The 26,825-nt window shown below is 36.9% G+C and overlaps 1 protein-coding gene across 3 annotated transcripts in view; it reads left to right on the forward strand.

Moving 5' to 3' along the window:
• LMBRD1 (LMBR1 domain containing 1) overlaps positions 1-26,825 on the forward strand; it is a 143,590-nt gene that overhangs the window by 66,942 nt on the left and 49,823 nt on the right. For all 3 annotated transcript variants that reach the window (XM_089333068.1, XM_008263085.5, XM_070073909.2), the window contains exons 8-9: positions 11,557-11,682; positions 14,575-14,727. In XM_089333068.1, the coding sequence (XP_089189194.1) occupies positions 11,557-11,682; positions 14,575-14,727 (279 nt within the window). The remainder of the gene's footprint in view (positions 1-11,556; positions 11,683-14,574; positions 14,728-26,825) is intronic.

Genomic DNA, 26,825 nt, shown 5'->3' on the forward strand with positions numbered 1-26,825 from the left:
GTGTCTGATGAGGGCCGCTTTCTGTTAGTTCACTGGCTTCTCAGTGGATCCTCACATGGTAGAGAGCAGAAAGGCAGCAAGTTCTCTTGTGTCTCTCTAAAGTCACTACTCTCACGGTTTAATTTCTTCCAGAAAGTTCTACCTCCAGATTCCATTATATGAAAGATTAAGCCTCAGCATATATATTTTGGGGGATACTGACCTTCATTATGTAGCACCCTGTGGGTTAGAGTAGTGATTGTAGTAATATTTGGAGATAGAAATCCCCTTTAAGAATCAGTGTTTCCAATTTTTCATGTGATACTGTATTTAATTAAGCTTACTGATTGTAACATGCACCATGATTTTATGTACTATTTTTAATCCTTGAAAGTTTTTTATTATCTATACTTTTTTGATACTTAAAGAGTATAAAAATTTAAATGTCCTAGTGCATAACCAACATGGAAAATATGAGTGAAATAATTCAGAAAACTACCTTTAAAAATTTACACTTGGTACTGAGTCACTTTTTCTGTTGGTTATTGATGTTCATGTTTTCTTAACACATAATATTGTATTTTATGCTCTAAAGATTTTGATGACACAGCTTTTCTTAAGTACTCTACCCTTGTCTTTGGGATTTTCTTTGAAGTAGCTAACATACGCATTCTGCAGATATAAATAGTTTGGTGTTGCTTTTTACTTTGCCATGTGAAAGGCAGTCCTTTTGTGTGTATGTGTGTGTGTGTGTGTGTATGTAGAAAAAATGCAAGATGATTTCAACTTTGGGTATTTCCCTTTTCTTAAGATCATAAATCGCTTAACTCATTGTTCCAGTGAATATTTGCTTTATTGTTTCTGCTGCTTTCTTCTCTTCTTTCTTATATGTTAACTTTTTGTTTCAATGTCAGATCATAATATTATCTTATAAATGGCATAAGCTCGATAGTTTTACCAGCTCAACTGAAGTGATTGTAATCATAATGTGATCTACTTTGACCAAATTTTTGAATATGCAGGTAATGATAACTCTATCATACTTCTGCCCAGCCACTGTTTATAACATGCCTTCAATTTCAAAATGCATCCAAATTTCACTGCTTCCAGTGTGAGAAAAATACATGAATATGTGTCTTAAAACCACTGAGTATTTAAAAGAAAAATATTGAGTACTTGTTAAATTAGTTGTTTCATTGTACATATCCTTGAATAATAGATTCCACAACTATGCAGAAGAAATGTTTTTCAGTGTACAGATAGTGCTTGGTGTTGGCACTTGGTAGTAATCCAAGTTTTATAAACGGAAACGATCATTCTAGATAAAAGAAATGGTAGAGAAAAGGTACCATTCTAAACTGAGCAGTGCAAATAGATATTAGACATGTTTTTATTAGTTTGTGTTGTTATAAAACATTTTAGTTGTAAAACAGAGCTGGTGATTTATTCTTGGAAGTTCAAACAAATAAAATTGAAGGCAATTCTGGCTTACCTAGAAGCAATTTGAAATAGTGTAAAATCTCTTTACCTTTGTTGATTTTCCTGAAATTCACTAGAGGGCAGTAGTAAGCAATAGAAATTTTTAGTTTATGAAAAGGATAGTCTTGTAAAACATTTTTTTCAGAGAAATTTGAGATTAAATTCAAAAAAAATTATTAAGATTTCAAAAGTTGTAATGTTTTATATAATGTTTATATTAAGCTTGCAATCATCTAAATGTTATAGTTAAATTTTCTGATCATCGTTGAAAGTTCAAATAAATATGAAAACTTGGTAAACAAATGATGTCTGTTTTATTTGTGTCTTTAGACAACTAAAAATTGTAAGAAAAAGATCTTTTGTTCTGGTCCCTTGTTGCCTCAAATTTTTACCAAGGCCATATTTTTATTTTCTAAAATCTTTTACATTAAACTATGAGTAAAAATTCAGTTCAGCTCTTCTAATAAATATATCAGTTCTATGTAGGAAATAACTGCATGTGAATTAAGAGCCCTCTTTTAAAAGACTTTTGGTCAAATATTCTCAGAGAAATTATTTTATTAGTAAACAGTGGGAGGGAAAAGAATTGGAACCTAGTCCTTACATACCAAATAAGTGTAATGCAGTTGTTGCTAGCCTGGCTCAGAAATGTGATTACCCAACTTTGGCAGACACAGGGATAAAACAAATGTGCAGAGCAATAATGTTAATGTACATTGTCATGTGTTATAATTGAGTTATAAGCAAGGCATATTTAAAAGTCATGGAAGGTTTCTCAGACATGCTATAATTAAGCTGTGACCTGAAGGCCACTGAAATTTGCTAATGAAGTATGGGAGGGAGGTGGACATTTTAGATGAGGAAACTGCCTGTATTAAAGTGTGTATGCTGGATAGAGCCTGAAGTAGCATAAAAATGGAGAGTTTTGAGAATTGTTAACAATTCTAAGACATGAGATAAAGTTTACAAGTTCATGATCAGGTCATTGGCTTTGTATGCAGGAATACATTAACTGGAATCTATTCACAAGACCAATAATTATACCTCTCCTTGAAAAAAAATAGAAAAACAACTTTTTAAGAAACAATCTATGTGAAATTTTATAGTGGTAGGTTGTTGACATGATGAGAGCTGCTCTCTAGGTGCTCCTAGAAGCACCTTTCCAGAATCCTAGGAACTCCTACCAGGAAACTTTGAAAAACACCCTTATTATTCCTGACTATCTTAAAGGATATTAATGAGAACGATATGATCTGCCTTTGGGGTTAGAGTGAGATCGCTTTGGAAACAGTGTGGATGATGGATTTGTAGATTGTGAAACCAGCAGACCAGTTAGATTTTGGATGACCTTTTATTTGATGGTAAACTCTAAATTAAACAGCCATGTTGTTATTTCTGACTAAACCAGAATTTTACTGGGGAACAGAATTGAGTACTGAAGTTAATATTATTGAGGAATCCAAAAATCACTCAACACAGAATAACAAACATTAAAATTAAAAATCAGTATTTCTGCAAATATAGTTTTGCCAACTTTGTTTCATACTTTGTCAAACCAGTAGAAAAGAATGTTTTACCGTAGTTTTAATGATCTGGGATTACTTTAAAATTTACTGTATATGGTATATGTGTGAACTAGTCATCTTCCCATTTGACTACTGTTTATATTCCTGCTAAAGTAGGATCTTTTTGCTGTTTCACCTGTTAAACTGTATTTGGTGGAGAATGGAGCCCTTGACTATAATGTAAATTAAAAATACATTATCGTATGCTGGCGCTGTGGTGTAGTGGGGTGGATCTGCCGCCTGTGGCACTGGCATCTCGTAGGTTCTGGTTGGGGTCCCTGCTCCTCTACTTTTCCTGGGGAGGCAGTGGAGGATGGCCCAGGTGCTTGGGCCCCTGTACCCACGTGGGAGATCTGGATGAAGCTCCTGCTCCTGGCTTAGGTCTGGCCTGACCCTGGCCATTGCAGCCATTTGGGAAGTGTACCAATGTATAGAAGACCTCTCTCTGCATCACCCTCTCTGTAATTCTACCTTTCAAGTAAATAAATAAATCTTTAAAAAAATACCTTATCTCAAAAGGTAAAAAAGGAATAAGGGAAGGAAAGAAACAAGGGGAAGGAGAGAGGGGGGAAGGAAAAATCATATTTTTAGAATTGTATCTATGAATTATATTGAATCTCTTAAAAACTAAAAAGAAAATAAATGTTGAAAAAAGGCTAGTTTCAAGGTGGTTTGGAAGACAGGGAGGCATACCTAGGAAATCATGAGAGCAATAACTTATGTTTTAACAGTATTTAAAATGTAACATAAAGGTGGGTGTTGTGGCACAGCTGCTTGAGCTGCTTCTTTGAATTCTCGTATTCAGTAATGGAGTTCCTGGTTCGAGTCCCAGCTACTACACACTTCTAACTCAGCTGTCTGCCTAGGAGGGAGTGAATGATGGCCCAGGTTCTTGGCATTTGGTTGTAGACAATAACATGTTATTGGATTATTAAAATAAAATATGACTGTGTAATTTAGTGAATTTCAAGTTCTACCCTGCCTTGGCAGGGCTGGACCAAATGATTTCAGGGGCAATAAAGGACCTGCAAGCCAGATGTTCCTCAGCCTTGGATTAATCAATGTGGAAATAGTGGGACAAATAGAGCAAAATCAAGATAGGGAAAGGAGAAGCCCTATAAGGAGAAGACAAAGGAATCATGGACTACTTTAATTCTCATGGGGTTTATTCTTCTTATTTTAATGTTTAAGAATATAAAATTTAATATTAAATTTTAATCCAATATTTTTTCTTTCTATATTTTACCAAGATATATATTCTACAAGTATTTGGTAAAAGCTGGCACTACAGCTCACTAGGCTAATCCTCTGCCTGTGGTACAGGCACCCTGGGTTCTAGTCCCGGTCAGGGCACCAGATTCTGTCCTGGTTGCTCCTCTTCCAGTCCAGCTCTCTGCTGTGGCCCGGGAAGGCAGTGGAGGATGGCCTAAGTGCTTGGGCCCTGCACCCGCATGGGAGACCAGGAAAAGCACCAGGCTCCTGGCTTCAGATCAGCGTGGTACGCCTGCTGCAGTGCGCCGGCTGCAGCAGCCACTGGGGGTGAACCAATGGCAAAGGAAGACCTTTCTCTCTGTCTCTCTCTCTAACTGTCCACTCAGCCTGTCAAAAAAAAAAAAAAAAAAAGCATTTGGTAAAAACTGATCTAATTAGAAGAAAATTGTTCTCTATCCAAATTTCATTTTCTTCTTTTTTTAAAAAAATTTTTTTTGTACATCTGTTTCATTCTTCTTATATTTCTTGACAAACAGTAATTGTCGTATTTATGGGGCACAATATAATATTTCAATACATGCATACATTTTAATGGTCATATTAGGATAATTAGCATCCATTGCTTCATATATTCAAGGTTTCTTTGTGGTGTGAACATTCAGAAGTCTTTCTTCCAGCTATTTAGAAAAGTACAGTATGTTATTGTTAACTGTTACTTCCCTATTGTGCAGTAGAACACCAACAGGATTGTTGTTGAGTTTCTTGATCTCTTTATATATTCTGGTTATTAATTCTTTATCAATTGTAGAGTTTGCAGATATCCCCCCATTCTGTAAATTGCCTCTTCACTTTGCCTAGTGTTTCTTTTGTAGTACAGAAGCTTCTCAATTTGATATAATCCCATGTGTCAATTTTGGCTTTGATTGTGCCTCTGGGATCTTTTCTAAGAACTCTTTGCTTATGCCAATGCCTTGCAGAGTTTACCCAGTGTCCTCTAATAATTTGATGGTATTGGGTTGTAGATTTAGGTCTTTAATCCGTTTTGAGTGGATTTTTGTGTAAGGTGTAAGGCAGGAGTCTTGCTTCATTCTTCTGCATGTGAAGATCCAGTTTTCCCAGTACCATTTGTTGAAGAGACTTTCATTGCCCCAGGGATTTATTTTGGCTCCTTTGTCAAAGATTGAGTTGGTTGTAGATTCTTGGGTTGATTTCTGGAGTTTTTATTCTGTTCCATTGGTCTGTTCATCTGTTTTTGTACCAGTACGAGGCTATTTTGTTTATGACCAATGTGTAATATGTCTTGAAGTCAGGTATTATGTTGCCTCTGACTTTGTTTTTGTTGTATAAGATTGCTTTAGCTATTCGGGGTCTCCTGTGTTTCCATATGAATTTCAGTCATCATTTTTCTCTATCTGAGAAGAATGTTCTTGGTATTTTGATTGGTATCAAATTTAATCTGTAAATTGCTTTCAGTAGTATGGGCATTTTGATGACATTGATTCTTCCAATCCATGAGCATGGAAGATTTTTCCATTTTTTGTATCTTTTTTTTTTTTTAAGATGTATTTGACTTTTTGAATTTGCTGAGACCTGCTTCATGGCCTAGCATGTAGTCAGTCCTAGAGAAAGTTTCATGTACTGGTGAGAAGGATGTGTTCTGTGGCTTTAGGATGGAATGTTCTGTATATATCTGTTAAATCCATTTGGCATATAATGTCAATTACCTGTGTTCCCTTGTTGATTTTCTTTCTGGTTGATCTTTCCATTGCTGAAAGTGAGGTATTGAAGTCCTCCATTACTATTGTATTTGAATCTATGTCTCCCTTCAGGTCCCTTAACATTTCTTTAATTAGCCAGATGCCCTGTAATTACATATATAAACATTAATAACTCATTTCTTCCTGTAGAATTGATCCCTTGATCATTACATAGTGCCCTTATTTATCTCTTTTAACTGTTTTTATGTTAAACTCTATTTTGTCCAATATTAGGATGTCTACAGCAGCTCTTCTTTGGTTTCTGTTAGCATAGAATATCTTTTTCCATCCTTTCCCTTTCAGTCTGCAAGTATATTTGTTGGTGAGATGTGTTTCTTGTAGGCAGCAAATAGATGTACTTTGTTTTTTAATCTATTCAGTTGGTCTGTGTCTTTTTACTGTATCATTGAGAACATTTGTATTCAAGGTGACTGGATGGATGTTGACAAGTTCATTCTTTTTTTTTAATTTTTTTATTTTTTGAAAGATAGAGTTAAACAATGAGAGAGAGAGAGACAGAGACAGAGACAGAGAGAAAGGTCTTCCTTCCGTTGGTTCACTCCCCAAATGGCCGCCACTGCTGGCGCTGCGCCAATCCGAAGCCAGGAGCCAGATGCTTCTCCTGGTCTCCCATGCGGGTGCAGGGCCCAAGCACTTGGGCCATCCTCCACTGCCCTCCCGGGCCACAGCAGAAAGCTGGACTGGAAGAGGAGCAACCGGAGCTAGAACCTGGCACCCATATGGGATGCTGTCGCCTCAGGCGGGGGATTAACCAAGTGAGCCATGGCGCTGGCCCAACAAGTTCTTTCAGTTTCTGTTATGGAAGGTTTTTATTTCACCTTCATTCATAAATGAGAGCTTTGCAGGGTACAATATTCTGAGTTGACAGTTTTTTTCTCTTAAGACTTGAAATGTATCTCACCATTCTCTCCTAGCCTGTAGGGTTTCCATTGTGAAGTTTGATGTGAGTCTCATTGGAGATCTTCTGAGGGTAATCTGGCATTTTTCTCATGCACATTTTAGAATCTCTTCTTTGCGTTTTATTGTGGAGAGTTTGACTACAATGTGTCTTAGTGTAGATCTTTTCTGGTCATGTCTATTGGGAATTCTATGTGTTTCCTACTTCTCTGGTCATGTCTATTGGGAATTCTATGTGTTTCCTATATTTAGATGTCTTTCTTTTCCAAACTAGGGAAGTTTTCTGTTATTTCACTAAAAAGACCTTCTAATCCGTTCTGTCTTTTCACACCTTCAGGAACTCCTCTAAGACCTGTATGTTGGGTTGTTTGGTAATATCCTGTGGATCTCCAGCAATATTCTTTAGTTTTCTCATTTTTTCTTTTTGTTTTTTGCCTAACTGTAAAAGTTCCAGGGATTTGTCTTCTATCTTGGATATTCTTTCTTCTGCCTTGCCTGCTCTGTTGTTAAGACTTTCCACTGCATTTTTTATTTGATCTATTGAATTCTTTGTTTCTAGTATTTCATTTTGATCTATTTTTAAAAATCTCAATTTCATGTGAAAAATTTTTATTTTTATTTATTTATTGATTGTTTTATTTGACAGGTAGAGTTATAGACAGTGAGAGAGAGAGAGACAGAGAGAAAGGTCTTCCTTCCGTAGGTTCACTCCCCAAATGGCTGCCACAGCCGGCGCACTGCACTGATCCAAAGCCAGGAGCCAGGTGCTTCTTCCTGGTCTCTCATGCAGGTGCAGAGACCCAAGCACTTGGGCCATCCTCCACTGTCTTCCCAGGCCACAGCAGAGAGCTGGACTGGAAGAGGAGCAACCGAGACTAAAACCTGGTGCCAATATGGGATGCTGGTGCTGCAGGCGGAGGATTAACCTAGTGCCCCATGGCACTGCCCCTCATGTGAAAAATTTTCATTCATGTCATATATAGTTTTCTTTAGTTCATGAATTTGCTTCTGATTGCTTCTGAGTAATCTGATGATTAATTTTTTGAATTCCATTTCTGGCATTTCCTCAGTCTCTTCATTTTCATATTCTAATATTGAAATGTTGTAGTGTTCCTTTGGGGGACTCATCGTGTCTTACTGATTTTTGATTTTTGTGTTTTTGCTTTTGTTTCTTTGCATTTGTAGACTTCTTTTCTCTCTGGTTATATTTGTGGCTTGCAGTTACTTACTTGCTTCAGCCCTGCTCGCTTCTTGATTGTACTTTAGGAGTAGCAGGCTCCCTCATGTGGCTTTTCCTGTCCCCTCCCATTGCCAGGCAACTGGTGAGGTGCAATTGACAGCAGAGCTGGGGCTGCTCCTCCCTGCCTGTGTCCAACAGTGGTGTCAGCTCCCCCTCTGCTGGCCGCAGGTCTCTGCTGTAGCCGTGGTGGGGGACGGGAGGGAGATGTATGGCTTTTTGTTCCCCCTCTGTTTTTTTTCCTTGCCTGTGGAAAATCCTCATAGAACTCCAATGTCAGTTCACTAAGCTTTCCCTCCCAATGGATCAGCCACGCTGTGGGCCTGTGGAGTCCTCTCTCACCTGGCTTGCCAGGGTGGGCATCCTCCTCCCCAGTCCAGATTGGCTGATCTTCTGTTTTTTGCTTACTTGTTTGTTTCTCTCTCAGCACAGGCCTGGATTACCTCCACTACTCGGTGGGGGGTGGGGTGGGGGCTCCGATTGTGGATGTCCTGCAGTTTTATCCTATGAATGTTCTCTCTTTACTTACTTTTAAATATTAATTTACCCCTATTTAAGACAAACCATCCTGTCACTATCTGTCACATTGGAACCTCCCAAATTTCATTTTCTTCTAATTCAAACAGTATCTATCTCTACTCCTCTGTTTCTTTTTAAAGATGTATGTATTTGTTTTGAAAGGCAGATTTAGAGACAGAGAGAGAGAGAGAGAGAGCAAGAGAGAGGGAGAGAAAGAGAGAGAGAGGAGAAAATGCAAGATCTTCTATCTGTTGGTTCACTCCCCAAATGGTTGCAGTGGCTGGAGCTGGGCTGATCCAAAGCTAGGAGCCTGGAGCTTCTTCCAGGTCTCTCACATGAGTGGCAGGGGCCCAAGCACTTGGATCATCTTCTGCTGCTTCCCCAGACCATTAGCAGGGAGATGATTGGAAATGGAGCAGCTGGGACTTGAACTGGGACCCATATGGGATGCCAGCTCTGCAAGCAGTGCTTTACCTGCTGTGCCACAGTATTGCCCCACATTTTTTTTGAATGATTGGAAAATCATGAGAGTACTATCTTGTGTATTAATAATATTTAAAATGCAAGCTTTTAAGTAATTCTCTTGTTGCAAATACAGAGATTAGCCTGTTTGGTAAGAGCTAGTTAATTATCCAAATGTATCATGCCATAGAGTTGGTATTGCCTGATAGAACTAGTTGATTTCTGAGATTTTGTTTTATTCATGTTCTTTGTTCTTATTCTCCTTTTATTAAGAAGACACACCTGATCAGTCAATTTGTGCTTTGTTATTTGAATTGTAGGTTAATCAATGTTTAATCAATGTCTAAAGGAGACTCAATTAAGAATATTAAAGGAGTTTAAATTAACACTAAAGATACCTGAAGTCACCTTGGAAATTGACAACCAGATAGTAGAGATCGTGAGAGGAAGCATGTAGGATAGCCCACGATAGTTGGTGGTTGGGATTATTAAGCCTCAGAAGGGCGTGTGTTGTTTTGAGCCATATCCATTGTTCTGAATTCAATCTCAGGGCACTACCTAATGACATGGGGGCCTGAATAAAGCAGGTTGGTCATGTGTTAGCAGAAAAGTGAAAAAAGATTTAATACTTGTGTACCCAGGAGGTGATAGTTACCAGTGTTCCTTTTAAGGATTTCAGTTCAATAGCAATATTGAATAACAGTTACAAACCAAATGCCATTAAGTATTACTAATGATTATAATAAAAAGTATCTTTTGGGGAATGGGAGATGGAATTTATGGGGCTGAGTAGTGCATACACTAATATACTAATTAATAGTTTTTAAAATACTTGCAGTAAAGTATTTCAAATATCAGGAAGGTTAGTTATAAATATCTAGAACTTTTAAATAAATTATATATAAAAATTGGTATATTTATCAAATATGTATGAATATATTAAAATACTTAAATGTCCTAAAGTCATGCTCTATATAGTTGAAGAAAATTCAGTTTTGTTCTGCTGAAAATAGTTTTATAAATTGCTTTGTGAACTTGTAAATTTTACAGTTTTTTTATAGATTTATTTATTATTTTATTTGTAATACAGAGTTACAGAGAGAGGGAGAGAGAATCTTCCACCCAGGGCAGCACTGTGGTGTAATATGCTAAGCCTCAGCCTGTAGCACTGGCATCCCATTTGGGTGCTGGTTCGTGTTCCAGCTGCTCCTCTTCTGATCCAGCTCTCTGCTAGGGTCTGGGAAAACAGTAGAGATGACCCAGGTGCTTCGCCCCCTACACCTGTGTGGGAGACCTGGCATAAGCTCCTGGCTCTTGTCTTTGGATCAGCTCAGATCTGGCCATTGTGGCCATTTGGGAGTGAACCAGCAAATGGAAAACTTCTCTCTCAGTCTCTCCCTCTCCCTGTCTTTATAGCTCTCAAATAAATAAATAAAATCTTAAAAACAAAAAAAGAAAAAAGAAAAAAAAAGAAAAAGAAATGTCTTCCATCTACTGGTTTACTCCGCAAATGGCTGCATAGACTGGAGCTGGGCCAGTCTGAAGCCTGGATCTTAGAACTCTATCCAGGTCTCACATGTGGGTTGTGGGGGCCCAAGCACTTATGCCATCTTTTGCTGCCTTCCAGGCACATTAGCAGGGAGCTGGATCAAAAGTGGAGCAGGGGCCAGCGCTGTGGCATAGTGGGTAAAGTCACCACCTGCAGTGTTAACATTCCATTTAGGTGCCAGTTCAAGTCCTTGCTGTTCCACTTCCAATTCAGCTCTCTGCTGTGGCCTGGAAAAGCAGTAGAAGATAGCCCAAGTCCTTGGGCCCCTGCACCTATCTGGGAAACCTGGAAGGAGCTCCTAGCTCCTGGCTTTGGATCGGCCCGCTCCAGCCATTGCAGCTGTTTGGGAAGTGAACCAACAGATGGAAGACTCTCACTGCCTCTGCCTCTGCCTCTGCCTCTCTCTAACTCTGCCTTTCAAATAAATAAATAAATCTTAAAGTAAAAAGTCAGAGCAGCTGGGACTTGAACTGGCTCTCAGTTGGGTTACAGGCAGCACATGTGTGGCCTAACTGGTTGTTCCATATCCTCGGCCCCTACTAATTGTTTTTACTAATTCACATTGACTTAACTCTTGATTAGCCTGAAGTTGTAAATTATTATTTGATAATGTATTATATTTACATTAAATTTGTAACTTCCCAGTTGATGAGTAGTGTTATAAACATAATCCTGTATGTGTATAAATGTAAATAAATAGAGTTATGAGACAGTATAATTATATTTCACTCCCATGTATACCATGTTTGTGATTGTACTTCTTTACCACCACTCACTTTTAAGTTACTGCTGGAAAGAAATTTTTTTAAATCCTGAAAATTGTATATAATATATTTAAAATATGTTTACCAAAACATACTTAAAATTTGTTTCTCTTAGGCCTATGGAATGTCTGCGCTACCTTTAAATCTGATAAAAGGTACTAGAAGTGCTGCTTATGAACGTTTAGAAAACACTGAAGACATTGAAGAAGTGGAGCAACACATTCAAACAATTAAATCAAAAGTGAGTTCATATTCTGTTATAATTGGGAACCACACAATTACTTTGTCTTTGAACTATTTTGTGATGTGACTTAGGGATTGGCAATCCCATAATTCTTTTTACTGTTTACATTTTTATAACCTGTCCTTCAAGAACCATGTCCGTGCTTTTAAAAACTTGCTTTTTGTATAATTTCTATCAGTGTTCTAAAGTTATGCTTATGATCAAGACCTTGCTACTCAGGAATTGTAATACCACATATGACATATTTTAGTATATCCCTTATGTTCAGGTTTTATGTACTAGTTGAATAAAGTAAACATTACATTTCATCACTTGCCAATTAAATGGATTTCTAAAAAGACAATAAAAGTTTTTCTTGTTTTATTACCTTCAAGATGATGAATTTCAATTCTGGCATTTGTTTCTGTGACCAATGTTAATATAGTGGTTTAGTTAATTGGCAATACAGAGTGAATCGTTCCTTCAGTCCACTGAAGCGTTCACCAGATAGGTAGATAACATGGGTTTATTTTTTTCCCTGCTATTATTTTACACCCCTAAGAATATTCTTAGTGGACCCTTTTTTCTCAAATAGTGATCAGCAGTGAAACAAAGCTGCCTCATTGTTGGCATCCTTTTGATATTATAATGGAAGTTTTGAGAACAATTTTATGGTTAAAAGCTGCTGGATCCTTCTTGTACCACACATTTGAAATGTTATTGGCTGGATCTCTCTTCCAGAAGGGACTGTGCATTTTGTTTCTCTGGTCTTCAGAAAGTTCTGTAAGTTCTGTTTTCTGGGATTCAGTAGGATAATACCCAAGATAGTTGACTTAATGTACTTGAGTTAAAGAAGTGAAGATATTTAAATACAGTCTAGTGTTTGTAAAATGGGGTCTCTAGATGAGTAATGTTAGTATTTCCTGGGAATTTGGTAGAAATGCAAATTCTAAGTCCCTCTTAGGACCCACTAAGTTGCATTCTTTTGTGGGTAGGGCTTAGAAATCTGTTTAACATACTTTCCAGATAATTCTGAGGCATGATAAAGCTTGAAAATGTTGTGATAATATACAGAAAGGCTGACTCCAGGAGAGCATAGTGGTACAAGTATGTACAGATATGTAACTGTGAACATATATTTATGAAAAAATATTTGGTTATTATCTGTGATTTCAAATTGAGGCCTCTCTTGGATATACGGAAGAGAAAAATGCTGTGTATCAGTTTAGAACCTATTTAAAACATCACTAGCAATCTTAAAGAAGTTATCTTATATAATATCTTTGCATAGTCATTTCAGAGACAGAGAGAGTGAGCTCACATTTACATATTTAGTCTCCATATGCCTACAATGGCTGAGGTCAGGTCAGGACCCAGACTGGAAGCTGGGAACATAATCCATGTGGGTAGCAGGAGGTGAATTAGTTGAGCCATCACTGCCTTCTCCCAGGATCTTCATTAGCAGGAAATCAGAGCCAGGAGCCAGAGCCAGAGCCAGAGCCAGGAATCTAATGCAAGCACTCTGATGTGGGACATAGGCATCATAGCCACAAGGCTAAACACCTATTTCCTCTTTGTAGTAAAATGTAGTCCTGTTTACATGTTTTTCTTGTTCCATTAAAGCAAATTTACATTTTTTCATATATTTATCAATGGTCTTATTATTGTAGTTTATAATTGTGCCCAGTTGAAGACACTTAGGGTGTAGGGAGTTCAACTGGGAATGTCTGTGCGACATCATGGAAAAGGTGCTGTTTATAGTTACAGGAAGCATCACATAAAAATAGATGGAAAGCTCCTGGCTCCTGGCTTCAGATCACCTCAGCTCAGGATTGTATCAGCTCAGGCCATTGCAGTCATTTGGGGAGTGAACCAATGGATGGAGACCTCTCTCTCTCTCTCTCTCTCTCTCTCTCTCTCTCTGTAACTCTGTCTTTCAAATAAATAAAGTAAGTCTTAAAATAAAATAAAAAATAGATGGAAATTACCTTTCAGATATTGATCAAAGAAAGCATGACTTAGTTCCAAATGCATTTGGAGAGCAAAGAAGTGGCAATTCTTAGCAGTTGCTAGAAAACCTGCTGCAAGCCACATATTCTTTTTTTTAAAGATTTATTTATTTATTTGAGATATAGAGTTATAAACAGAGAGAGGGAGACACAGAAACAGGTCTTCCACCTGCTAGTTCACTCCACAGATGACTTCCACAATGGCTGGAGCTTAGTTAATCCTGAGCCAGGAGCCAGCAGCTTGATTTGGGTCTCCCACATGGTTGCAGGGGCCCAAATGCCTAGGCCATCTTCCATTGCTTTCCCAGGTCATTAGCAGGAACCTGAATTTGAAGTGAAGCAGCCAGGACCCGAATTGGCACCCATATAGGATGCTGGCACTGCAGGCGGAGGCTTAATCTACCACACCACAGCACTGGCGCCAGCCACACAGTCTTGCATTGCATTACTCTGCTGGTGTGTGAATTAGGCTGAGAAGTATCAGTTTGGGTAACCCAGGTATTTGAACAAGGGAGAGAAGGGGCAGGGCCATGTAAATTAAAATAAGGACTAGGAGGAGGTTGGAGGGAAGAGAGAGTAACTAAACAGCGTATATAGTAGTTAAACAAATACCTTCTAATGGGGTTGTTTTCACAAGTAGTTCTCTCCACATTTGTGAGTATTCGGAAAATATGTACCAGGAGAAGGGTTAGTATTAAATGTGCGTACATCTACATTGTGAGGGAGACCTTTGTTCAACTATACTTACTGTCATATAACTGTTGTCAGTGTTTTTCAGTTTATAAATTTTGCCTGGAGTGCCCAATCCTAAAAACATTTTGTTGCATGGTCACTAAATCTGGTGGGAACTTTAGTAATATTTTCATCATAAAAAACCTGAATTTTGTACCATCATTTGCAGAGTAAAGATGGTCGACCTTTGCCAGCAAGGGATAAGCGTGCTTTAAAACAATTTGAAGAAAGGTTGCGAACACTCAAGAAAAGAGAGAGGCACTTAGAATTCATTGAAAACAGCTGGTGGACGAAATTTTGCGGTGCTCTGCGTCCCCTGAAGGTAAATATGGTCTTCAAAATTATGCTGATCCTCTTCTCCCAAGTTTATGTAGCAACTCAAAAGGAGATTGCGTTCTCCTATTGTGGCATCACATCATAGTACTTAAGCATGGATTTTGGATTTTGTAATCTTGCTTTCAATCACAGTTCTCTTGTTTGGTCATTCAGGCAAGGTGCATAACCCTTCTGAGCTTCGTTTACTCATTTGTGATATAAGCATTATGGGGAAGTTACCTAGAACTGAAAAGCATAGATGTATAACCGGCTGCTAGCATATTTTGCAAGTTTATACTTTCCTGTAAAGAAGAGACCTGTGACTCATATTAGCACTTGGGTACCTATCAGAGTAATAGAATTTGCCTCATTGTGGAATTATGCTTTGAAAGTATGCAAAAAGGCATTATTTGAGATGGGAAACCTTTGTTTTCTTGTTTTGGAAATTGTTGTCTTCCAGCCTTGAATTCTTGAGACTGTAGTACCTAATCTCTTAACTATAGACTGAGCTAAGGCCGTTATAATATGACCCGGACTGAAAAGTAACTAAAACTGCTGGCCACAGACTTCCAAATATGCCCATTCTGTATTGGGGACATTTCAAAAAATACTGGCATTTTGTGTATAATAGTGTGCAAATTGCAATTCAGAAAGTGCAGTAAATAGATTTATTTGATGTTGTTAGGCAAGGTGAGGCTAGAAAGTAGATTCTGGCTAAATTGTAAAAGAACCATTTCAGAGAACGCCATCGAAGATGAGTCAGACAGGTTGAGTTTCTAGTATTTTGTCTGCTTTTTATTTTTGGAGAAGAAATACTCTAGATACTCACCCTAGAAGACTTCTCCTACAAAAGTGTTGTTTTCAAAATTATTCCATAATTAGTTTATCTTTGTAGGTGATCACTTTTTTTTACAATTAGGATAATTTCTTTAAAAAAAAAAAAAAAAGATTCATCCCAGCCTTTTTTTCCCATGGTGATTTGTCTTCCTAGCACCAAAAGTCTGATGAAACCTCCAACCCTTATTTTAATCCTAAATTGCATATAAATTCTTATAAATATTCATAACCTTTTTTCTAACATCAGCTGCCTTGTTTTAAACACACTGTCCCATTTCACTGAACATATGTTTAGAAGGATTTTAAAATCTATTAAGTATATAGATTAATTTTGCCAAATATAAATATGTACAACATCTAAACCATCCCCCAAAATGTACCTTGTGCTCACCTCTGCTCCTTCGAGCTCAGACCCCAGATAGTCATTGATGTCCTTTCTCTCATTAGAGTTGAACTTTACGTGTTCCAGAATTTCATGGACTCATAGAGAATACAGTTTTTTTCTGGCTTCTTTAGCACAGATACTGTTCCTGGGATTCATCCGTACTGCTGCAATAACTCCCCCCATCCCCCCCACCCCCATTGTTGTGTTGCATTTTATTGCTGAGTGCTGTTATGATGTATGTCTGTACCACAATTTGCTTATGAACTCTCTTGTTAGTGGACATTTGGGTTTTTTCAGCTTAAATCTATGATGAGTAATTCTGATTTGAATGTTTTTGTAGAAATCTTCGTGTAGCTGTGTGTTTTCATTACTTTCTCCTGGGTAAATACTTAGGGGATAGAATTTCTAGGCCCAGTGTTTATTTGTTTAACTTAATAAGAAATTGTCAGTGTTGCCAAAATGGTTGTATCATTTTGTGCATTCACACAGCAATATGAGTTGTAGAATTGCTTCACATCCTTATCAGCTCTACCAAGTATTTTCTAAGTTATTTTAATGGCTGTGCAATGATTTTGGTTTACATTTCCCTAGTGACTAAGGATATTAGATGTCTTTTTGTGTTCTTACTGGCTATTTGTGTGTCTTCTGTAAAATATACATTTAAATCTTTCAACTGAACGGAGCCCTGGCTCACTAGGCTAATCCTCCGCCTGTGGCGCCAGCACACTGGGCTCTAGTCCTGGTTGAGGCGCCGGTTCTATCGCGGTTGCTCCTCTTCCAGTCCAGCTCTCTGCTGTGGCCCGGGAATGCAGTGGAGGATGGCCCAAGTGCTTGGACCCTGCACCTGCATGGGAGACCAGGAGAAGTACCTGGCTCCTGGCTTCAGATCGGCTCAGCATGCTGGCCGTAGCAGCCATTTGGGGGGGTGAACCAACAGAAGGAAGACCTTTCTATCTGTCTCTTTCTCTCACTGTCTAACTCTGCCTGTCAAAAAAAAAAAAAAAAATCTTTCAACCATCTTCTAAATATTTTTCTATTATTACTGAGTTTCAAGAAGTTTTACTTTATTAAAGACATGTACTATGAATATCGATTCCTAGTTTATGGCATATTTTATTTATGTCTTTCATCACTGACATCCAAACAGATTTCTAAAAAATTTTATGAAATTCAACATATTTTTGTCTGCCTTGTACTTTTGTGTCCTTAGACATGTTTGTGTATCCTAAGACAACAAGCATTTTCTCTTACATTTTTCTGTAAATTTTGTGGTTTTAATTCTTATATTTATGTTTATGTTCCATTTTAAGTTAATTTTGTGGTGCTGTGTCTTAAAGGTTACAATTTGTTTATTTTCCATTTGTATGTCGAATTTTTCCAGCACCTTTTGTTGACAGGACTTTCTTTCTTGGTTGAATTTCCTTGGCAGCTTTGTTGAATTGATTGATTATATGTGTGTGTCTCTCTTCTGCTCCATTGATCTATATGTCCTCATGCTTATTCTTTATTATTAGAGCCGTCTAATAAGTCATGAAGTAGGGTACTGTATAGTCTTTAATCTGTTTTCCTTTTTCAAAATCATTTTGGCTATCCTAGATTCTTTGCATTTCTATATAAATGTTAGAATCAACTCATAATTTCACCAAATACCCACTGGGATGTCTTTGGGGATTACTTGAACTTATGGGTAAATTTTGGGAGACTTAACAATATTGAATTTTCTAATCTAGGAACATGAAACATTCTAATTTATTTATATCTAATTAAATTTCTGTCAACAGTATTTTATTTTGTTCATAATTACTTTTTTCCATAACTGAGATACAAAAATTGTTTGTTATTTGTCACTCCTGTGTTTGACTACATGTGTTCTAATTCAGAAATGGGAAACCACATGTTTGTTTACTACTTCTTAAATGCCAGCATCCAGGTTAGCCTAGTGGTGGAAGGTAGAGATTGGACCACTCACCCCCCCTACACTGTTCACTTAATGCTGAAGTTGATTTAAGACCTTCGAGAAGTCAAATACAAAATTTCTTCACAGTTGCATTGTTTTCCAAATTCTGTGCTAGAGTTGCCATTTCCTCTGTACTATAATCCATATTTGTTTTATTACAAAATGTACTTGATTTAAATATTTACAAATATGAAAGTTCAAAGTTATTTTCTACATTTTTCCATAAGAGTAAAATATTTTTTCTAATGAAGATGTCAAGTTGATCTTGTGATTTCACATTGCTCTACTTCCTGTGGAACACGCAGCCCTTGTTTCAGAAGCACAGTGGTCCAGAGCATGACCTCTGCTATTACATACCTCCAGGTTTGAGTCCCTGCTCTGCTTCTCACAGCTTCCTAACGTCTTGTTACTTCAGCTTTCTGCACCTCAGCTTTCGGTTCCTTAAAATGGACTTATATACTCATCATATTTTTGTTATGAGAGCTAAATAAATAATGTGTATAGTACAATGTCTTTTATGTAAATAGCTGAAAAAATTGTAGCTGCTGTGTAAACACATCATTTTATATAGAGGATTTTTTCAACTTAAATGCTAAAATGGAACTTAAAGGAGATGAGTTTTGTTACTAAAGACCTTTATAAACACAAGCATCTAATTAGAATAAGTATGTGGTGCCTTAAAGTAGTTCATATATACTACGAAACACATTTCTAAGCATAATTTTGAGCTTGTATGACAATGGCCCCAGTTAACTTATAGATCTGTAGGCTTTAAATACTACTTGAAATTTTGATGTGTCTACCCTTATTGTATTTATGTAGAAAGTTATAAATTCATGTTTGTAATTATATCACATGTATTTTTTCAGAAATATATGGCTATATATATTTATATATATAAAAATATGGCTATATATGTGTGTGCATATATATATGTATATACTATAAAATTTACTCTTTTAACTATTTTAGGTGTACATTCAATTATTAAGTAAAGTCACTGTGTTATGTAACCATTATCACTGTCCTATCTTTTCTGTAATCCCCAACAGAAATACTGTACCTGTTAAATAAAAATTCCCCTTTCCCTGGAGACCTCTATTCTACTTTCTGTCTCCTGCCTATTCAGGGTATTTAGAACAAAGCACACATGGAATGTAATAAGCACAAAATTATCTAACAGTAAGGCCTTATTGACTCTAAAAGTATCAGTCATATCTATAGAATAATAGAACTAATACACCACTTAAAGAAAAAATTTTAATTTTCTTCACAAAGAAAGATCTAACTACATCCTGTTTAGAAGAGACACACTTAAAACAGTAATTTGAAAAGACTGAAAATAAAGAACTGTTTAAGGATGTACTAACCAAGTAGAAACAAATGAAAGTGGATAGTGATCCTGATAATAGAAAAAATAGAATTCAAACAAAAAAAATAACCAAAAACAAAAAAAAGAAAAAAAAAAACTTTAAATGCACCAGAAAAAGAAGACACATTTTTAAAAAATTTTATTTTCCATGAGTGTTTAAATTTTTTTAAAATTTTATTTAAGATATACAAATCTCATGTATTTCATATATACAGTTTCAGGAACATAGTGATATTTTCCACCCTAACCTCCCACCCACCCATGTTCCCACCATTCTTCCTCCTCCTCCTCCTATTCCTACTCTTAATTTTTACAAAGATCTATTTTCAGTTTACTTTATAATCATATGATTAACTCTACACCAACTAAAGAGTTCAATAAATGGTATGAAGAAAAAAACACTGTTCCTGAACAGTTGAGACAAGGGCTATAAACAAACATCAAATCTCAAAATGTAAATTTTGTTCCTATACATTACCTTTTAGGTACTCTATTAGTTACTACAAATCAGGGAAAATATGGTATATGTCTTTTTGGGACTGGCATATTTCACTATAATGGATTCCAGTTGCATCCATTTTGTTGCAAAGACAGGATTTCCTTTTTTCTTTTTGTTTTTAAACTGCTGAATAGTATTCCATATTATATATATATGATATATATATATATCTATATATGATATATATATAGATATAGATATCATATATAGATATATAGATATCATATATAGATATATATATCATATATCTATATATGATATATATATATATATAAATTTAAAATTTAAAATATATATATATATATCATAGTTTCTTTATCCAGTTATCAGTTGATGGACATCTGGGCTGATTCCATATCTTAGCTATTGTGAAGTGAGCTGCAATAAACATCTAGGTATCTCCATACTGTTTTCCACAGTGGATTTACCAGTTTACATTCGCACCAACAGTGGATTAGGATACCTTTTCCCCCCATTCTCACCAGCATTTACTGTTTGTTGATTTCTGTTTGAGAACCATCCTAGCTGGGGTAAGATGAAACTTCATTGTAGTTTTGATTTTAATTTCCATGATGGCTAGTGATTCTGAGCATTTTTTCATGTGTCTTTTGCCCATTTGAATTTCCTCTTTTGAAAAAAGTCTGTTCAAGTCCTTTGCCCATTTCTTAACTGGATTGTTTGTTTTTATATTGTTGAATTTCTTGAGCTCTTTATAGATTCTGGATATTAATCCTTTATCAGTTGCATAGTTTGAAAATGTTTCCCATTCTGTCAGTTGCCTCTTCACTTTTCTGAGGGTTTCTTTTGCAGTGTAGTAGCTTCTTAGCTTGATGTAATCCCATTTGTCAATTTTGGCTTTGAGTGCCTGTGATTCTGGGGTCTTTTCCAAGAAATCTTTGCCTGTGCCAATGTCTTGCAGAGGTTCCCCAGTGTTCTGTAGTTATTTGATGGTTCTGGGTTATAGATTTAGGTCCCTGATCCATTATGAGTGGATTTTTTTATAAGGCGTGAGGTGGGGTTTTTTTTTTTCCTATTTTTGCATGTGGAGATACAGTTTTCCCAGCACCATTTGCTGAAGAGACTATCCTTAATACAGGGATTGATTTTTGCTCCTCTGTCAGTGATAAGTTGGTTATGGATATGTGGATTGATTTCTGGAGTTTGTATTCTGTTCCATTATTCTACACATCTATTTTTTTTTTTTTTTTTGCCAGTACCTGGCTGTTTTGATTATAACTGCCCTGTAGTATGTCTCTTTTTCTTTAACCTTTTTTTTTAAGATTTATTTATTTATTTATTTAGAGCATCCTCTAGGTCTCCCAAGCAAGTACAGGGGCCCAAGTACGTGGGCCATCTTCCACTGCTTTTCCAGGCCACAGCAGAGAGCTGGATCAGAAGTGGAGCAGCCAGCACTTGAACCAGTGCTGATATGGGATGCTGGCACCACAGGCAGCGGCCTTACCCGCTATGCCATATATGTTTTAATAGACAAACCACTAGCTAACTTCATCAAAAGGAATGTGAACTGCTTGGAGAAATTGTTGATTCTTGTTTATAGCCCTTGCCTATATTCCTATTGAACTATATTTTTACTTTTGAACTGTTTGTTTATTGGAGCATTAAGCCTTTGACTGTAATGTAAATTTAAAATATGTTATCTTAAAAATTAAGAAGGAAGAAAGGAAAGAAAAAAGAAAGAGGGAAGGAGAAAGGTAGCTATCATTATATTAGAATTGAATCTATGAACTACATTGAATCTGTTCCCTTTGTATCAATATCACATCAATATGAGAGTTGATGAGAATTATGTTGTAATAATTATCATGTATTTCCTGTGACTCTGAAAATCTGATGTATTGATAAATTCACTTAAACAAATAAAATAAAAGCTAAATGGGGAAAAAATCTTGGCACAATTTATGTTTGGAGCCCAGTAATTCTTTGGCAAGGTGGCTGCTGTCCTATACCCTGTAGGATGATAATCAGCATCTCTTGTCTCTATTCTCTTAATGCCAGTAGAACTGTCCCCTTCTCCCAAAACCATGGTAAAATACCTTCAGACATTCCTAAATATTGTCTGGTGGGTAAGTCATACCCCTGTTAAGAACCACCAGTTTAAGTGAAAACAATGCAGGGTTTCAAAATTATGTTAAAGGGAGAGGTAAGAGATTTTTGAAGAATAGTGTTCTCTTAGGTAGAGGTACTTCAGTATTTTGAATGCATTGCAGGAGAGACTTTTCTGGAGAGTTGCTTCTTCATTGGTTTATGTAACATCACATAAAGTTAGTAGCTAGTAGCACTAATAGTATTTTCACTTTGTCTTACTTAGTATTCTTCATAGAATATCACATGTCACATTTTATTATAGTTTAATAAAAGTTCCATAATTTATATTTGGTTAAATCATAGAAAAATTACTTTCTGTCGTACTTATTCATGTTTCTAAAACAGAACATTTAGTTCTTAAAATGTCAGTCCTTTCTAAATTGATCTGAAGATTCAACATAATTCCAGTTAAATCCTATCAAGTTATATTGTGGATATTGACAAGCTGATATAAAATTTACATCGAAAGGGAAAATATATAATCTCATATATATTGAAGAAGAACAAAGATGACTAACACTATCTAATTTCAGGGTTTACTATGAAGTTACAGTAATCAAGATAGAATGGTATTAGTGGATCAATGGTCATATAAATCAAGGGAACTGAATACTGAGTCCAGATATAGAACCATACCAGTACAAACAGCTGGTTTTTGACATAGGATTTTAATAGATGGTGGCTAGAACAATTGTATATCTGTATAAAACAAAGTGAATCTAGACAGTACCTATTCCTTTTACAAAAATGAACTGTAAAAGCTAAAACTATAAAAACCCCAAAAGATTACATAGAAAACAGATGACTTAAGTTTGGCATGGAGTTTGCAAATATAATGCCAAAAATACTATCAATGAAAAAAATAATAAATTGGACTTTATTAACAAATTCTGCTTTATCAAAGACATTGTTAAGATAATGTTAAGGGGGCCGGGGCTGTGGCATAGTGAGTAAAAGTCTGCTGTGCCGGCATCCCATATGGGGCTGGTTCGAATCTCGGCTGCTCCACTTCCAATCCAGCTCTCTGCTAATGGCCTGGGAAAGCAGTGGAAGATGGCCCAAGTGCTTGGGCTCTCGCACCCATGTGGGAGACTTGGAAGAAGTTCCTGGCTTTGGACTGGCCATCTCTGGCCATTGTGACCATTTGGGGAGTGAACCAGCAGATGGAAGATTAATGTCTCTCTCTGTCTCTGCATCTCTGTAACTTTGCCTTTCAAATAAATAAATAAATAAATCTTTCAAAACAGAGAGAGAGAGAATGATAAGACAAGCCACAAATTGGGAAAAAAATTATTCACAGAATACATATTTGGTAAGGATTTATATTCAAATTATATAAAGCATTCTTAAAACACATTAATAAGGAAACATTCAACATAACACATGCACATACCTTCTGAATAGATATCACACAGAAGAAGATACAGTTGACAAATAAGGAAATGAGAAGATAGGCAACACTATATCATTAGATGATTACACATCCCAGCTTTGTGTCCAATTCCTGCTTCTTGGCTGGTGTGCATCCTGGGAGGCAGCAAGAGGATGGCTCAAGTGCTTGGGTTACTGTCATCCATGTGGGAATCCAAATTGAGTTCCCAGCTTCAACCTGAGGCAGTCCCAGCCGTTGCAGGCACCTGGGGAAGGACCAATGGAGGAAATATCCGTCCTCCTCTCTCTGCTTTTCAAATTTTAAAAAAATGAGATAACACTTTTCACCTATTGAACAGAAAATGCGATAATACCACATGCTAACAAGGTTGCTGAGCAGCAGAAGTCACTCCTTGTCCTTTAATATAAGTAAGTGGATAAACTGTGGCACATTCATGCAATGGAATATTATTCAATGATAAAGAGAAATGGAAGAATCTTAAATATATTACTAAGCAAAAAGTATCTGGTCTGAAAAGACTATATTCTTTGCGATTCTAACTTTATGACATTCTTGGAAAACTCAAAACTGTAGGGGAAATAAAAAGATCAATGGCTGTCTGGTGTTTAGAGTGAGATAGGGTTGGATAAATAGTTAAAACCCAAGGGATTTTAGGCCAGTGAAACTTGTGTACCTTGCCCTAATGGTGGATACGCATTATCATTTTTCAAGACCCATAGAACTGTAGCACACAAACAATGAACCTGAAACTGTGGACTTTAGTTAATAAGAATGCATAGGGCTCCCCGCCCTGTGCGGTGCACCAGCGACAGAACCCGCTCCCCTGGGGCCCGGGCCGCCCTCGAGAGTGGGGTGTCACCATCGCCGCCGCCTGGGGAGCCCGTGAGCGGTCTGCGCGGCCCCGGCGCCATGGAAACTGAAGACTCGGGGTGCGGTGGGGGTGGGGGGGAGCGGGCTGAGCTGGGGGCTGTGCCGTGTGCTCCAATAAAGTCTGCTTTGACGAAAAAAAAAAAAAAAGAATGCATAAACATTGTTTCATCAGTTGGTACAAATGTACCACACTAATGCAGGATGTCAACAATAGAGGAAGTTATATAGCCATAAACCTAAAAATATTTTGAATAGCAAAGCATATTAAAGTTTTTCAAATAATTGTTTGTTATATCAACCATATGAATGCTTATAATAACCATATAGTGAAAACAGTCCCATCAATAGGAGACTAGCTGCTGATTTGTTATATCAATATTAGGAAGTAGTACACTATACAGCCATTAAAATGAATGCAAATTCTATTTATATAAAAGGAAACCCTATCTTGAGCAAGTGTTAAAATGTTATTCAGACTGTGTTGTATTTTAAGTGAAATTACTGTCCAGGTTACAGATGTTATATGTGGTAGAAATAGTACACCGTTTGTTGATATTTTGCATGTGAGCACATGTGCATACTCACTAGGATACGGCCTTACTGGAAAGATTCATAGGAAGCTATTAATGATAGTTACCACTGATGAATGAAAGTAGACACACAGGGGTGGAAGAGAGACTTATGCTTTAATTTTTTAGGTAAGCTTTTTTCTTAATTTTAAATGTGAGGTGTTTTAAGTGCTTCTACACCCATTTGATGATAGACCTTCTATCTCTCGAGGTCTATACTCCAATCTTTCATATTTCCTGTCTCCCCTTAATCTCCATTGTTTTATTCCTAGTAGCTTTATCATCCCATATATTTGGTTTAATCTACTTTCTTACTCAAAGTATTTTTAAAGATTTATTTATTTATTTGAAAGTCATAGTTACACAGAGAGAGAAGGAGAGGCAGAGAGAGAAGTCTTCCATCCGCTGGTTCACTCGCCAGTTGGCCGCAATGGCCGGAGCTGCGCAGATCCAAAGCCAGGAGCCAGGAGCCTCCTCCAGGTCTCCCATGAAGGTGGAGGGGCCCAAGGACTTGGGCCATATTCTGCTGCTTTCCCAGGGCATACCAGAGAGCTGGATTGGAAGTGGAGCAGCCAGAACTCGAACCGGCACCTGTAAGGAATGCCAGCACTGCAGGTGGCGGCTTTCCCGCTAAGCCACAGCACCAGCCCCACTTATTCAAATTATTAAGAAGCAACCAAAATGGTTCCACTCTCCCTTGTTCTGTATCCACATGCATTTAAAGTGTGATCAACAGATTTGTCTTGGCTTATGCTGCTATTAAAAATAAAGATGAACTGAGTGGCATTTTTAATATTTTCATTTAAGGTATACAAACTTCTTGCATTTATAAATTCAAATTCAGGAACATAGACATTCTTCCACCCTTCCCTTCCTTCCACCTGCAAACAGATATTTCTTGGGGCCAGTGTTGTGGTGCAGCAAGTTAAACTGCAGCATCTGACACTGCATCCCTCATCAGAGTGCCAGTTTGAGTCATGGCTGCTCCATTTCCAATTCAGCTTCCTGCTAATGTGCCTGGGAAGGCAGCAGAAAATGACCCAAGTACCTGGGGCCCTGCCATCCATGTGGGAGACCAGGATGGAGTTCCTGGCTCCTGGAGTGAACCAGCCATGGAAGATTGTTCTGTCTCTCTGTCTCTTCCTGTCTGTTCTTTCAAATAAATGAAATAATCTTTTTTATAAAACAGACATTCCTCTTAGTTCTGGAGGCTGGCAAGTTAGGAATCAAGTGCTGGCTGATTTGGTTCCTGCTGAGCTCTGTCTTCCTGATTTGCAGGTAGTTACTTTTTTGCTCTGTCCTAGCATAGTGAAGAGACAGGGCTATCTGATTACTTTTCTTCTAATAATACTAATTCCATCATGGGGATTGCATCGTTGTAACCTCATATAATCTAATTACTTCCCCAAAGCCCCACCTCCAAAGCCATAATATCAGGTGTTAGGCTTCAACATATGAATTTGCCAAGAATTCATTCAGTCCATAATAACATTATACATCCTAAAATATTTCACCAAGATCCTTAGGTCAATTCATATTTTTTTTTTGCCTTTTTAGAATAGCAGTGTACAGTACATATTAAATAAAACCCTAACAGGGTCCAGGGCAGCATCCCACTGATCTCCCTTCAAATTCATTACTAATTCTGCAATGAATATATGAATATTTACAATAAGTGAGTTAAATACTTTGTACGTCCCATGTTAATTTAAACCAGATTTAATCAACAAATGAGTTAGAAACAAAGTTTTGATTTCTAAAACATTTTGGATTTCAGAATTGTGGTTTATTGTTGTGGACCTTCATAACTAGTTTTTCCATTTAAATATAAGATTATTTATTATCTATTTCTACATGATTTCATCTTGTACTTTATATATAGAAACTGCTAAGAACACTAGAATAAAGTAAATACATAAATTCAGCAAGTTTTCAGGATACAAGATCAATATACAAAGGCAGTGATATTCTATCTGCTAGCCATGAACAGTACATAATGAAATTAAGGAGACAATTCCATTTAAAATACAATCAAAAATAGTAAAATACTTAGCAGTAAATTTAACCAAGGAAGTCTAAGACCTGTACACTGAAATCTATAAAGCATCACTGAAAAA

Source organism: Oryctolagus cuniculus, chromosome 5 (genome assembly GCF_051225735.1).
Source record: "Oryctolagus cuniculus isolate XC-2025 breed Fujian yellow rabbit chromosome 5, ASM5122573v1, whole genome shotgun sequence".
Classification (NCBI taxonomy): domain Eukaryota; kingdom Metazoa; phylum Chordata; class Mammalia; order Lagomorpha; family Leporidae; genus Oryctolagus; species Oryctolagus cuniculus.